General features: G+C 42.8%; 2 protein-coding genes across 2 annotated transcripts; one reads left to right on the top strand and one right to left on the bottom strand.

Annotated features, from left to right (window-relative positions):
• l3mbtl2 (L3MBTL histone methyl-lysine binding protein 2) lies at positions 1-10,663 on the top strand. Its single transcript, XM_062442394.1, has 18 exons — positions 1-78; positions 782-1,223; positions 1,344-1,458; positions 1,550-1,683; positions 5,138-5,210; positions 5,477-5,556; positions 5,650-5,767; positions 6,090-6,224; positions 6,397-6,485; positions 7,017-7,263; positions 7,946-8,016; positions 8,531-8,635; positions 8,758-8,905; positions 9,013-9,095; positions 9,240-9,474; positions 9,577-9,642; positions 9,733-9,897; positions 9,984-10,663. Exons 2-18 carry the CDS (start codon positions 873-875, stop codon positions 10,181-10,183), a joined length of 2,415 nt encoding a protein of 804 aa, XP_062298378.1. The 5' UTR covers positions 1-78; positions 782-872; the 3' UTR covers positions 10,184-10,663.
• A 540-nt stretch (positions 10,664-11,203) lies between these two features.
• On the bottom strand, positions 11,204-15,602 carry chadlb (chondroadherin-like b). Its single transcript, XM_062443186.1, has 10 exons — positions 15,426-15,602; positions 15,052-15,246; positions 14,757-14,912; positions 14,514-14,659; positions 13,658-13,939; positions 13,344-13,563; positions 12,499-12,772; positions 11,997-12,409; positions 11,721-11,887; positions 11,204-11,504 (listed from the first exon to the last, which is right to left on the bottom strand). Exons 1-10 carry the CDS (start codon positions 15,600-15,602, stop codon positions 11,204-11,206), a joined length of 2,331 nt encoding a protein of 776 aa, XP_062299170.1.
• Between the last annotated feature and the right edge of the window lie 388 nt (positions 15,603-15,990).

Raw genomic sequence — 15,990 nt, forward strand, 5'->3', positions numbered from 1 at the left:
GCTATACTGTACCGGGAAGGCAACAAAAAACAGCTGAACAACTTATCACGTAGATTTTTAGTTGAACGAAACACTTCAGTGAGTATCTAAACATTATTATCCTCTATAAATATTACATTAAACTATTAATAAGCGAAGTTGATATGTGCCGCCAGCACTATTAGCAGTGAGGTTGTAATGTACAGTAAGTCACGTTAGCATATGCGTTAGCCACGTTTGTGTTTATGTTTTGACTTGTTGATAAATGATGTTAGCGACCACAGTTAGGTTAACTTCAGAAACCAATGTAAGGTGTTCTTTACTGCGCATGTTGGGTTTACATTGTGCTCACTTTAACAAATATTATTGTTAGTAGAGGTTTGTCTTGCCTAGAAAACACGTTTTGCGTTTGTTATGATCGACAGTGATCGACAACATGAGATATTACAATTCCTGATTAATCAGTTCAGTTTGAATAATAAAACAGTGTATTTTAACATAATGTTTACCCATGAGAAAATGTAGAGAAACGGTCTTTTCTGATATGAATGGCTACTCAGGTACTAGAGCTGACTGTATCACATAACTGTAATACAGCATTAAGACATTATATCCTATCATTCCACTATGCCTGTGTCTGCCCCTGTTTACCAACTGTTTTCCATCTTTTGTGTCTAGAAATTGGGCTTACTTAACATTTAATATGAGTGTATCGCTCTGTACAATTAGAAAATTGTCTGCAATTAAAGGTTATTACTGTTATTATTATTCAGTTGTAACATACAACCACTTTCCTCTGCAGAGCTCATAGAATGATTCCACACTGCTCAAAATAAGAGAGGATGTATCAGCTGTAGATCCCGCTTCAGTCTCAGTGGCGCTCTGCAGACAGGATGCCGTACCACTGTGTGGCTTATGGATGTGGCAAAACTGCTGAAGATGGTGTGACGCTGTTCAAATTCCCCAAAGACCCCGAGGAGTTTCACAAATGGGAGAAGCAGGTCCAGCGCACCCGCAGCAAGTGGCTCGCCACACCCAACTCTCACCTCTGCAGCGAGCACTTTGGCAAGGAGTACTTTGAGCCCAAGGCACCCACGGGGGCTCTGAAGCTGAGGCTGGGAGCTGCTCCCACAGTGTTCGTCCGTCCTCACTGCTCCTCCTGCAACGGAGCTGGTTGTAGTAAGTGCCTGCCTGCTATCCAACGACGGGGCATTGCGGCTGAGCCAAGAGAGCGTAAAGTTACTGTGAGTAGTTATCTTTGTGGAGTAGGGACTGTCTCTGTAGAGAGAAAGAGAGAAAGCCTTCAAACAATCAAAATCAGAGTCTACCTGAGAATTTACCTCTTTGAATTTTGCTCTTCACAGGCAGATTACAATGAAATGGCGCCCTTACAGTCTGATGACATGGATGCAGGTGGTGAGGATGAACATCGCCCAGGAGGAGGGGTGAAGCCACGGGGAAACCCCCCAGAAGAACGAGGTGAGGTGCAAACCAGGAGATGAGAGAACAGACATTGAGAGCACAAAAAAACAAATTTGTGTAAAAAATGTATTTATTTTATTTTTTACAGTGGTGTGTGAGATGTGTGGCACCGCCGGCACTAGTAGCACATTCTTTTCGAAGACCAAGCGTTTCTGCAGTACATCCTGCTCCCGCTCCTATTCATCCAACTCCAAGAAGTCCTCCATACTGGCACGTCTTCAGGTGAGAAAGAGTGCCCACATGGGTGTTTTTCAAAAGGAGAAAATATTTTTCTCCCAAAAAGCTTTTAACATTTTATATAATGCACATCACAATATTAAACCATATTTTTTTTACAAGGAATATTTGCCATCTGTGCCTTCTGTTTTTACAATAACACACTGCTTCATTTATCAGTTCAGTTAAAACCAGTATAATCACATTCTACTGCAGATGACTGGGTAGCACTAATGGGGCAGTTGTTGTTAATTGAATCACTTAATAAAGAAATTAAACTAACTTTTTGGGAGCTTGACACATTGGTGACCTTACTCAATATGTCATAAGAGGATTTTCTGAAAGAAATGTCCATAGTGTGTCTTTTTGACAGCTCTGCCTGCAAAGCATGCTAATGCTGTATCAGAGTTAATATTGTTTTCCAGTTCTGTAGCAAGTGAAACTCTCATATATTTTTTTGCGTTTAATAGTGTTTTCATTATGTATAATTATGAGCATATGGTGGCACTATTTCGCCAAAAGCTGCCACCGTAGTAGAAAGAGAAGAAGAGTTGGACCGCGCCGTGCTTGAAATCCTCGCTTCAAACGCCTTTCTTTTCACACCCGCATTCCGCACGGACCCGCCTTCCTCCGTCTCTGATTGGTTACCTCTCGTTGCCTTCGCTGGTTGGATTGGTTCGGTGTAGGCATGAGGAGTGAGATGATTGGGTTAGGGTGAGAGTATCACTGTTAGAGCCAATCAGAGGCGGAGTAGAGGCGGGTCTTCGCAGAATGTGGTTAGGGGGGGAAAAAATACCAACGCGCTCCAACCTGATGGGCTCCTCTCACATTTTAATTTGAGGGAGACATTTCCACTGGCTTTGTATTCAAAACCGCAGAAATGGTTCACAAGTGCTGCGTGGAGACATGCTACAACTTAAAACGTCCGAACCTCGTCTTTCACCGGCTCCCACTCGGGAACCCGGAGAGACTGGAACAGTGGCTGGTTGCGCTGAACATGGATGTAAACACGCCGCTCCACACCCTCAACAAGCTGTTCGTCTGCCAGGCGCATTTTCAGCCCGACGACTACCACAACAGCCCGGACCAGCCGAGACACCAGGCCCGCCACCTGAAAAACACCGCCGTCCCCACCCTGTTCAGCCACACAGGTGACCCCACAGCCGGTGACATTTACCTGGATCCACTGGTAAGTCTGGACACGGCAACCTGAAGACGTGACCTACATGGAGACTAATAAAAATGTTCTAAAATAGGCAGAACTGTGTTTTTTCTTCTTGTTCCAAGAGTTGAATGTTTGAGCTTTATTGTGCAGAATGATGAATGTGCAGAGTTTGATACTAGAAGAATGTTTTAAATATTCACCTGATGAAAGTGAGAAAGTTTCTCTGTGCTCACTGAAGATCAGATTTTAAGGCCTACTAGAATGATTTATGACATCACAACTAGTATAAAAGCAAATTCTGGTCCAATATTCAACTCACATAACTGTGATGTGGAAACTTGAAGCCTCCAGCACTGAGAATGGACTTTTGATACTAAATATATTTGCATATTCATACAGCCTGAATTTTTAATAAGGGAAAAGAAGTAGAGGTCATTTAAAGGACTTTTAACACATTAATCATACTTTTTTGAAGAGAAAACACCAGAAACACACTATTGTTCCAAGTATTTTCATGTCTAGAGTAGATCTTTAACAACTTGTTGAAACAGGTTGTGATCACATCAGGGCAGCAGATAAGTGTTAGGGTTCCCTTTTTGTTTATCAGGTTTTTTTTAGATTAATTTGAACTTTTATTAACTTTGTTAGTTATATCGATCATTTGCAGCCCATGAAGTGCAAACCTAAGGAATGCTCAAACTTGAGCTGAAATGATTGATGATCTTTTGGAATTGATAAATTGTTTCAGTATTTTATTTTTTTATTTTGTGCAAAAGTGAGATTTGCTGGTTTTCTTAGACTTTTATAAACTATTTGACAACATCCAGTTTGACTGGGAAGATTTCGTGGGTGTTTTTTTTTCTACATTCAAAACATAATAAACCAAATGATAAATGATTTAAAGGATAAATGAACGGTTTTTCAAGTCTGTCCTAAAACAACATTCAGGGGCCCAAATGAACACTGAAACATGTTTTTCTTGCTGTAACCATTCCTCCTGTTCATACTGACCATTAAGAGATCCCTCTTTCATACACTCTCAATGTAAAGGATGGGGGACAAATTCATAGTCGTCCTCCTGTACAAAATATATTTAAAAGTTCATTTGAAGGTAATACCAAGTTTCAGTTCTCCAAATCAGTCAAAACAAGTCAAAGTTGCTCTTTTTAGTCCCAAATTTCCTCTTTTTATTTCAATACTTCCTCTGCAGCTGAACAGGAAAACACTGACCGTCGAGTAACAAAGAGGGAATTTTATGCTAAAAAGAGTAGGCCTATGACTGTTGAGGATATCCACTTCATTCGACTAACTAAGATAACACAAGCCTCATGTTATCTCCAGGTAGCTCAAAACAAGGACAGAAGATTTTGTCTTCCATCACTTGCATTGTAAGTGCATTATGAAGGTCTAAAGGTTCATATGAGTAGGAGGTATGAATTCAGCAAGCAAAACATTTTTCTGTGTTCATGTGGATGCCTGATCACTGTTTAAGACACTGGAAAAAAACTGTGAACACGTCCTTTAATTGATATAATCAGAGAGATGCAAATTAATCTCTAGGAAACAGACATTAGTTGCAGCCAACATTGTAACTGTAACTGTGTGAAAAACTGGGAAAACTGCTCTAAAACTGGGCGGCTGTGGCTCAGGAGGTAGAGCGGTCGTCCACCAATTGGAAGATTGGCGGTTCGATTCCCAGCTCCTCCAGTCCACATGTCGATGTGTCCTTGGGCAAGACACTTAACCCCAAATTGCTCCCGTTGCTGTGCCAACGGTGTATGAATGTGTATGAATGATTAGCTTCCCCTGATGTGCAGGTTGGCACCCTGCGTGGTAGCTCCTGCCATCAGTGTATGAATGTGTGTGAATGGGGTGAATGAAATGTATTGTAAAGCGCTTTGAGTGGTCGAAAAGACTAGAAAGGCGCTATATAAGTACAGGCCATTTACCATTTACCATTTACCATTCAATAAAGGAAAAAACAAACATGTTTGTTTCTGTAGTTTTGTATGAAGAGAAGTTGCCTCTTTGATTTTTGTCAAGTGTTAATGCTGCTACTAGTACTCATTTTCGCTTTTGTAAGAGTGCTGTTGCCTTTCTATGATTACTGCACCATCTTTGTCACAGCATGTAGAAACCGCATTTTGTCAAACTTCCAAAATGTTTTCACCCTTTGAGAGCAGTTAATGTATCATGACTCATTTAGTCTCCTGTTACCAACATTTAGGCACAAAATAGTCAAATGGATTGTTGTCTTCAACGTTTTTGTTTGTCTTTGTGCTCCTCTCTCTTTAGGGAAGGCCGCCAAAAAAAGGCACAGTGGTGAACAAGGTGCAGAAAGCCCCTCCGGCTCCTGTATTACTGGATGGTGAGGACACAGACCAAACACACACACACAATCAACTTCATTGCATTTCAAAAGTCTATGTCATGTTAAATTTCTCTCCACATATATAATATCTGGATACAAGATACTAAATAGGGTCATAGAGTTAGCAGCAGTGTGTTGGGGACCACAAAACTCAACTTACAAAATACTTACACACATTTTTAAGGTATTGGTTCCTCTCTGGTCATTTCATACACAGACTTTAATTGTACATATGTGATTCCTTTCTTCTGTCACTTCTGTAGCATCTGCTGTGGGTTTTGAGTGGGGCGAGTACTTGGATAAAGAAACATCTCTGGCTGCTTCCGTCTCCTGCTTCAGACACGTGAGTCCTCTCTGCCATGTGTAATAAGAAACTGTTGTTCACTCACAGAAAAGATGGTAAATGTTTAGGGATTTGTACCTCTGTACTCTACAGGTTCCTCTGTGTGCTCAGTGGGACGACATCGCTGTAGGAATGAAGGTGGAGGTCCTGAACACTAACGCTGTCCTGCCCAGTAAAGTTTACTGGATCGCTACTGTCATCCAGGTAGCAGGTGTGTACATCTGGTCTGTCACTGTTTGTTTTAACAGGGAATTACAACACCGAACCATCAGCTTTATGATCATGAGTCATCATCACATTGATTTTCTCATTCTTAATGATACAAAAATGTTGGTTTGCTTGTTCTTCTTTAAGCAAATTGTTTGTTTTTGTCAGAAGAAGACCTTTAGTTTGTCGAAACGTTGCAAATACAAGGCACAATGGACTTCTATAAACGAATATATTTGATCTTACACAAAAGTCCAGGCGTTTTGGCATCACAGTAGCATCAATAGTAACTCAACTCTTACCTTCCTCCTCTTCCTCGTCTCCAGGTTACAAAGCCCTGCTGAGGTACGAAGGCTTCGAGCACGACAGCAGCCGCGATTTCTGGTGCAGCCTCGTTTCAGGAGAGCTGCACCCGATCGGATGGTGCGCCATGACCAGCAAGCTGCTGGTGCCTCCACAAGGTGAGGGTTCACACACAAACCTGAGCTGCACCTATTAAAGTCATGTCAGGGTTAAACAGTGATGACTTCTCAAAGGGGCCAGTAGAATGCAGCAATAGGAGAGTAAACTTAATCAAAGGAATTATGGTGTGATCAGGATATTATTTTAATGTGACAAATTGTGTGTTTATAGATGTGAATCAGAACATCCCAGACTGGAAAGAGTATCTGATGAAAAAGTTGCTGGGCGCCTACACAATACCCGTTGACTTGTACATGAAGGTAAAACTGCTGATACAGTTTAATAAAGTTAACACTCCCACTATCCCCTTGTCTACAATTCTGATGTATTTTTTAAAATCTCTTTATATCAGGTTCAAAGCCAGGAACAGCAGGATACTATTAATCGGTTTTTTCATAGTTTTTTAAAAATATATATGTATTGTTACTACTTAGTTTTCTGTCACTCTTGTGTGAAATTTGAAAATATTTTAGGTGGAGGCTTTAAATAAGCCCATTTGGGTTTTCTGCTTCTCCCTGCACTTTATATTATTTGTTCTTTTTAGATTTGAACTATGTTGTATAGACGAGCAAAAGCAGTTAAATATCTATAAAATTGGCATTTAGATGCAAGAGGTTTTAGTAGTCTGAGCTTCTCAAGTAGAAAAATATACAGTTTAAGTTTTTTAAGTGTTTGTTTTTAGAATAAACTTAAGAACAGCTGACATTAAGACATTATGCTGATTTGGCTCTTAAATGCTAAGCGGAGCTGTACATGTGAAGCATTTAGCCCTCCTCTTGTCCTCTTCACAGCTGGCAGAGAGCATGAAACACTCATTCAGAGTCGGCATGCGCGTTGAGGTGGTGGACCCCAAATACGTCAGCCGGACCCGCGTGGCCCTCATAGACACAATCATCGGCGGCCGTCTGCGTCTGGTGTATCTAGACCAAAGCGACTCCCCTGAGAATATCATCTCTGATTTCTGGTGCCACATGTCGAGTCCCCTCGTGCACCCGATTGGCTGGTCCAACAAAGTGGGTCATGACATTAAAGCACCTGGTGAGTAGAGGATTTAGTGTTTTTTTAAGATCTCTTTGGAGCATTTTGCCTATATTTGATAGTGGAAAGTAGAGAGATGACAAGGAATTAGGTAAAGAGAGATGCAACAAAAGTCCCTTGTTGAATCAGGTCTGTTCAGTGTCTTAACCGCTAAGTTACAGGGGCGCCCAAGTTACAGAGGCCCCCAAAGCATAGCATACAGTATGGGATATTACAGTCTTCATTCATTCTTAATGGCAGATACCTTTTCCAGAAGCCTGCCTGAGTTTCATCTGTTCGCTTGGATGAGCCACACACCTACTGCACAGGTTTCCATGCCAGATATCAAATGACCCCTTGGGGCCTCTGCACAGTCCAGAGCAGCTGGTTGGGTTAAAGGTTTTGATTTAGAGTGCAAGACATCACCGAACACACTGGTTTATTTAGGTCAGGTGTGTTTAGACTGTCCAATCTCCCTCCCACCTTGACAGGTGTCATATGTGGTTAAAATATTTTTAAAAATCACAAGCAATGATTAAAATAGTTGAAATTAGAAACTAGAAATCTATCCACCTATTTCTGTGGCTAGTGGATGAAAAGGTTAGTTAAGTTCAACACTTGTCCTGAACTTAGGCTTTAAACTTTAATATATTTCTCTTTTTTTTGGCAGTAAAATGGAAATGTATCTTCTTCTTTGTTACAGTGAGCAGTGCGGAAGCTGCTGCCAGTGGTTTTAAGGGTAACAGTGACAGCACATTCCTGCTCTTTAAAAAGGTAAGGAGACGTTAAAGCCTAAGAAAGAAGTTATCTAATGAACTCAAGATGCAAAAGTAAACAGCAGCTTTATATTATAACTTTTAATTAAGTGATAAAAAGCATTGCTGGAGCTACTAGAACCTTAGTGTTTATCTACATTTGATAGCACTGCAGTTTGTTTTTAACACATCTGTATTGAGATTCTTTAGCTGTGATATTTAGTATATATGTACTAAAATGATGGTGATATGATTAAATGAATACCAGTGAACCTTATATTAGCATCTAACTCTTGTTAGAGTTTAGCTTATAAGTATGTTAAAATAAGAAGAAACAACAGATAAAAACATTCTTAACTCTATATTTTGGTTCTGTTTCATAATCACAAATAGTCATCTGTGCTTTTTATTTTTTATTGTCTCTTCACTATTTTATACAGTATGATCACAAACAGTATTCTGCACTCACTAGCTGTGAACAAATAAAACCACTGTTAGCACAACTCTTTACCCCCCCACTGTATGATCTTCAGCCCAGGATCGTCTACATGCAGGGAGATTTCTTTGAGGAAGGAATGAAGCTGGAGGCCATCGACCCTCTAAACATGGGGGCCATCTGTGTGGCCACTGTGCACAAGGTAAAGCAGAGGAGAGACAGCAGATCATATAAAAAAATCTAAGAGCTGGATCCAGTCTTAAAAACACTAACTCTCACATCGTCGTCTTTTTTTCTTTCTTTTTTGTCTTTTTCTGCCGCCAGGTGCTGTTGGATGGCTACCTGATGGTTGGTATCGATGGCACCATATCAAACAGCGGCTCTGACTGGTTTTGTTACCACGCATCCTCTCACGCCATCCTTCCTATAAATTACTGTAAGAAGAACAAAATCCCTCTCACCGTGCCTCAAGGTAAACGTGGTGTATTTCGTCACACGCTCTGCTCGATTCAGTCTCTAATTCAGCTCACACTCGCAGTACACTGTCAGTGAAAGTACTTACTGATGTTTATCTGCCAGGTTATGACTCCAAGACCTTCTCCTGGGACAAATACCTGAAGGAGACCAAAGTTAAACCTGCACCGGCACACCTGTTCAACACTGTAAGACAAAAAGCTAAAAGGAAGCAAATTTAGTTTAGCACTTGATGTCAATTTGAACGTATGATTAAACATTTACGCCCAGATATTAAGGGGTGCAAACTTTATCAAACCGCACATGAACATGCAGTGTGTGATGTTCCTCAGGACTACCCAGGTCATGGTTTCTCTGCTAACTTGAAGCTGGAGGCAGTGGACCTCATGGAGCCGCGCCTGGTGTGCGTGGCCACCGTGAAACGCTGCGTGGGTCGACTGCTGCTTATCCACTTCGACGGCTGGGAGGACGAGTTCGACCAGTGGGTCGACCACCAGTCTCCGGACATCTACCCCATCGGCTGGTGCGAGCTCACAGGCTACCAGCTCCAGCCGCCCCCTGGACTCGGTAAACAGTGAATTTAATAGAATACCACCTACTGTTACGTAGAGGGAGTGTCGATGTTTTACATGGTGTACAAAACTGATGGGTGTTTTTGCTGTGTTCAAGCTGATGCAGCCGAAAACCAAACGGCTCGGAACAAGACCTCCAAGCCGTTTAGTTACGGGAAAAAGAGTAAGTTTTGACCAGAAGTCTACATGGAGTTTTGTGTTTTGTCACATTTAGTGTTTCTTACATCTGTATTTATCGTTTTGCTTTCCTAAGAAAAAAGGAATTCAAAGAAGAGACTCTCTCATGACCTAAACAAAGATGATGATGATGGTCAGCATCCTGGGGTCACTAGTGACAGTCCTCCACAGTCGGTAGGCCTCAGGCCCCAAGCAGAGCTGCCCCCCATCCAGCCCAAAAGTGAGCCAGAGGAACAGGAGAGTAAGTGGACCAAACTTGTACAACGTGTTGCTCACTTGTTTGTTTACATGTTGGGTCATTTGCTGACTGGTGTCCTGTCGATTCAGTCTTTGCGGTGCAGGTTAAAGTGGAGGAGGTAGAGATGGAAATGGGGATCCCCAACGGTCCTCCAGATAACCCTCAACAAGTCTCTCTGAGTAAGGTCAAACAAGAGAAAGTGGGGAAGGAGGGAAGCAGAGGAGATGGCAGGCATGAAATGTCGAAGAGCAAAACTAAGCAGAACACGACTGAAAGAATGGAGACATGAGATGAGCATGTCTGCTCAAAGAATGCAGAGGAGAACTTAAGAGACTGGATGACTCCACGATGGAGTAAGGTGAAGCCTATGTGTCAATAAAGGAAAGACTGAAAATGACCAAAATAAGACAAACAAAAGCAGCCTGGAATATATTAAGAGCAACATCATGGGAGAGCCAGTGCAACGTTTAAAGTTTGGGGGTTTAAATACTTTATAGACCATAAAATCACAATTCATATGGTTGACAAGAAACACTATAGCCAGTTTTGAAACTACCTCATTTTCTAATTAAGTTCCACAACAGACCGATGCCATTTGTGCAAATGTGATTGCTTTTGACTTTAGTTGAGTTGAAGTCTTTATAATTAACAAATTATTGAATGTGGCTTAAAATGTCTCAAGTGTTTCTTCATTCTGAATTGTAATGACATGACAGACAAATGTTTGTTGTAAAGATTTATTTTTCCTGTTTTATATCCAGATGTGTTTTTTGTAAATATGCACTCATAAAAAATACTGTCACTGATTTATTGCTTTTGGGACTTCAATGATTTCAGTACATTGTTCAGTTTTGTAGTGGTTAAGTATTACTAGCATGAAGCCAATGATGATTTTTAAGCAATTAACAGCAGTGTTTCATTTTTTGCCCGATGACATTCATTTCATTTGCTTCCTTCCAACAGCTTGATCAGGAGCTCAAAGGTTGAACCAGAATGATTTTAAGATGGAATGTGTATCAAATGCTGTGAATGTGAAGCAGGACAGTGCTGACATGAGTATTTATAAAAATAATTTTTAGATGTTTTCAACCCTGAAGCAAAGGGGAAAAACTGCAAAAAAACAGGCTGGAAGATGGTGCGATTGAAGAGGAACCCTTAGCTACAGCTTTCATTGCTGGCAGAGGTTTCAGTTTTTATAAGCGGAGTGTCCAATCCATGGTTTAATCTTAAAACCGTTGACAGTTTACAGGAAGTTGTGGTATCAAAAACATCAGTACAGAAACCAGACCGATCTTCAAACACAGCAGGTTCATGGCATGCTGCGTCTGTTGGTGGTTCTTTTGGCGGCTGCCGGTTTCGTGTTTGGACCCCTGCGAAGTTTTGATCTGGCTTTGAGCATTTTGACCTGCCGATAGGCGTTGAGGTGCATTGGTTTGGGTTTTGTTGCCTTGGGTGCCTTGGCGGGCTTCGGGGTGACAGTAGGGGGAAAGGGGAGGCTCTCTCCTCCGGGACAGGCCTTGAAAACGTGTACGTCTTTTACTTTGCGACCCCTCAGCTCAGGCGGGTTGGCACAGGTGGCTCGTACCTTCAGGTTGACTTTCTCAATCCACCTAGATGAAGAAGAAAGACCAAACTGTAAAATGTAGAACTGCCCAGGTGCTGAGGAAACCATCATAAACACACATCAGCTGCTAAAATATAACCTACATCTCAGTTAGTAGAATAATAAAGTTTTCCCACTGCAGTTAATGTTTTAGATTTATGATTGGGTCAAACCTCAATCCTTTCTGCCTGCATGCACAATGTTGTGAGGAATGTTGACTTACATGCGGAGAGGCAGCAGAGGGCAGTCACACATCAGAGGGTTGTTGGCCAGGTTGATTACCTCCAAAGAGGAGAGCGGGTGAAAGTCGGGTACCTCCTCCAGCTGGTTGCCCTCCAGAAAGAGACTCCTCAACCCTGGACCCAGGCCAACCAGGGAGTTCTGTGACATCTGGAGTGCGAAGAGATATAAGGCAAAATTGATGAAATGCTACTCCTGCTGTTTGACAAGTAAATGGGGAAGGTTGAAGAAAGAATTGTGAAGATTTGCAATGTCTCACCTTCTCCAGTCCCATGTTATCCAGATACAGTTCCTTCAGTGATCTGTCCAAAGCTCGAAAAGCATGTGGACCCACCCAACGAATTGGATTCGCAGACAGCCTCAGGTCTCTGAGGTTCCCAGCCTTGCTAATCGCTTCGGTGGGCACATCCTTCAGCTTGTTTCCTCCCAGATGGAGCGTATCGAGGTCACTGGCCTGGTCCAGAGACCTGGATGATATGTGATCAATGGCATTCCCGGTGAGATAGAGGGCTCTGAGACCCTCAACTCCTCTCAAGATGTCCGACTCCAGCTTAGTGATAGAGTTGTTCTCCAAATGAAGCGCCAACAGGCCCGGCAGCAGCTTGAAGGCTCCTTTTGGGAAGGTGGTGAAGCGGTTCTTCTCAAGGTGGAGGTAAGTCAGCTGAGGGAGTCCTGTGGATTAAACACAATGCATTGGACTGAAATGGTGTTTAAACAGCAAGCATGTAAAGTCATTCAGAATGAGACTACAAAAATAAGACCTTTGAATGCATCAGGGCTGAGGGAAGTAAGGTCATTCTCCGACAGGTACAGGTAGATCAGTCCCTTCATCCCACTGAAAGCTCCGCCCTCCACCTCCACGATCTTGCAGCGCTGCAGGTGCAGGGACACGACCTGGGCGACGCCGGGGAAGCTGTTGCTAGGGATGTAGTGGAAGTTGTTGCCACGCAGGTCGAGGAGTCGCGTGTTGGAAGAGAAACCCCGAGGTACCTTGGTGTGACCACGGTTCTCACACGAGGAATGGTGTGTCTCCGCCTGAAGACGGAGGTACAGGGAGTATAGTGGACAGACGCTCTACCAGCATACATCATATATTCTTCCACACTCTACCTTTGAAGATGTACACTGTATTCAGGGGCGGACTTTACCATTAGACAAGGTAGCAACTGCCTGGGGCCTCCAACCAAAAGGGCCCCAAACAGCTACATATTCATTATGATGTTAAGATATAAAGAATATTGAATTATGTTGCTATTTGAACTCATTGTACCCCAAAAGTAACTAGCAACAGGCCCCAAAAGAAATAAAAAAATGAAATACTTCTACTTCAGAGGAGAACATGGTACCACTAGATTTACCTGAAAGATAAATGTTACAGGTTACGCTGCGGATTTATTGCGTTTTATTGAATATGAAGTCAAGTTTAGAGAAATATTCTATTTCTTCCACAAGCGGCACTCAAAGGATAACAGAAAATGCTGAATGTTGTGTAACAGTAACACAAGAAGTAAACATCCAGACTGAAAGAAAGTGTGAATACTAGCTACATCACATTTTTAGCAAGAAGTTAGTCTTTTTGTGAAAACACCTCATATACTCCACTTACCTCGCAGGCACAGTTAGCAGGACACTTGACCTTGTTCGCAGGCTCTTCAGTGGGTGGTGGCGTGATCCTGGTTGCCTCCTCGAACTCAGCCTTCAGCATGGCCTCCTGGCTCTGACATCGCAGCTCTTGAGGGTAGACAGCGTCCAGGTTCTCTCCAGAGAGATGAGCCGGGCCTCCACACGTACCGATCAGCTTCACCTTGCTACGGATGGACCACTCCCTGCAGGACGGTCAAAAGAAAGGTCAAAGTGAGGATGAGTCCCCTGTGGTTTACAGAAAGCAGTCAGTTCATAGTCCACAAAGGTCTGCTGTACCTGAGAGGACGCAGGTAGCAGTTGCAGTAGATGGGGTTCCCACCCAGGTTTAGGCGTGCCAGCTTGGGGGAGCCTTCAGAAAAGGGTTGGATGACACGCAGCTGGTTGTGGCTGATGTCCAGGTGTGCTAGGCTGGGCGATTTTGATACAGCTGTGTTGGACAAGTCCTGCAGGGACATGTGGTCCAGGAAGAGGTGGGTCAGCTTGGACATGGTCACTGCATCCTCCCCTAGGTAAGTCATGGGGTTGTAGCTCAGATCCAGACGTGTCACCTCTGGCAGTCTGGACAGCGAGAGGGTGGAAATGTGGCAAATCAGGACAGAAATTTCAGGTTTCTTATATAAATATTTCTTATATAGAATGGCGTCTTCCGTCCACCAGACAACTGTGAGTTTTACCAGCAATGTTGACGGTTGTTTGGGTGGTTGGACTGATATTCATGGTTCCCAGAGGATAAAGTTTAATGACTTTGGTGATCCCCTGACTTTCTTTTAGTGTCAACAACAGATCAAAGTTTTCAGTCATGCAGGGAAATATCCCTCCATCCTCTATTGGATGGATTGGCACAGACATTTGTGGTTCCAAGTTGAATAATATTGATTTGGGAGATCCCTGGCCCTTCCTCTCTACCACTGTGAGGTTCACATTTGTGGTTTTAATAGGAATATTTCAACAACCAGTGGATTGATTGCCATTAAATTTTGTACATGTATCATGTCCCCCTACAGGAAAGAATTGTAATAACCTTTGTGATCCCCTGGATTTGGATCTAACACCATCATCAGGTCGAAATTTTAATTTGGCTAATGCTTTATACCTCACAGATGAAGACCTCACAGCTTACTAAGCAGCATACCTGGTCATGGTCTCAGTGGGGAAAAACTGCAACTCGTTGTGGTCCAGACTTATACGAGTGAGCGTGAACAGACCAGCGAATGCCTCAATGTCCAGATAGTTTAGAGAGTTGTGGCTGAGACGAAGCCACTTGATGTTCTGCAAGCCCTGAAAGGAGAAGACACTGGCTGTAGTATTCACATTCTCAGAGACACTGATGTATTTCTTTAAATCATGTTTGTAGGTATTTTGTGTAGGTGTGTACCTGGAAGGCCATGTTAGGGATGTAGACTAGCTGGTTGTGTGTAAGGGAGAGCAGGTTGAGGAAGCCGAGCTGCGAGAAAGCTCCAGGCTGGATCTCTTCCACGCGGTTACGGTCGATCATGAGCTGCTTCAGCGAGGACAGACCGTCAAAGGACTCCTGGACTCACAGAGCACAAAAAAAGGCAACGTTTTTATCCTGCTGCTCTGGAAAAAAAAGTCTGACCGGAACAGCAGATGGAGACATGCTGATATGTTTGTTTGGACTCTTATGAGAAGCATAATTTGTGTGTGACCACCTGGTAGAGAATCTCAATGTTGTTGTTGGCCAGGTTGAGGAAGACCAGACGGCCGAGACCGCGGAAAGCCCCCTCTTTCACCCTGCGGATGTTGCAGCGCTGCATCGACAGGTGAGTCAGGTAGGGAGTGTGCTTGAAAGCCCTGGTTGAGAGTTCCTGGATGTCATTTCCTCGAAGATCCAATTTCACTGTGATCTATAAAAACAGAGAATTACAAATTAGATGGTAATTTAAAAAAAAAAAGAGTTTAATCTAGAGGTTTCTTGTCCTTAAATATCATCATTATGGGTTGTATTTTTGATGGTTTTCTAATGTTGTCTATACACACTTAAGGATCCACTTTAGAAATATCGGTGTGTGTGTGAATAAGAAACCTCGTCCACTGTAGGAGGGACTTGGGTCAGGTTCCTGTTGACGCAGGTCACGGTGAGCTGGATCTGATCACAGACGCACTGCTGTGGACATTTTGCTGCGTGTGCTGCCGGGATGCAGAAGAGCAGCAGGCTGAGCAGCCGGACCCACAGGGTGTCCGGACAGAGCTGGGAGTACATCTGAGAGGGAAAATAACAACTTCATTAGTTCATTCACACTCCTGGAAACCGGCGAACTAGTAAACATCGTTTTTGAGGCTTTTACAGTAAGTGATGTTGCAGTTAAGAAAAAAGGTTGAAGTCAGATATTTACAGAGAAGTACTCATGCCATATCCATTAAATCTAGAAGGGGCAAGTTACAAACAACCGACCACTTTAGTGAGGTGAGATTTTTTGCTGCTTAGTGGACATTCAGAGGCACGGCAGTGTCTACAGAGGAAACCCTGAATCAACATCATTCATCATTCACTCCTCACAGCAAACTTTCACATCTACTACAAACTGTAAAGTGCTTCTCGTCTACTATAACTGTTGTTTTTTAAATTAATAAGGGGTTATCTTTTAAAA

The sequence above is a fragment of the Scomber scombrus genome, chromosome 21 (genome assembly GCF_963691925.1).
Source record: "Scomber scombrus chromosome 21, fScoSco1.1, whole genome shotgun sequence".
NCBI lineage: Eukaryota > Metazoa > Chordata > Actinopteri > Scombriformes > Scombridae > Scomber > Scomber scombrus.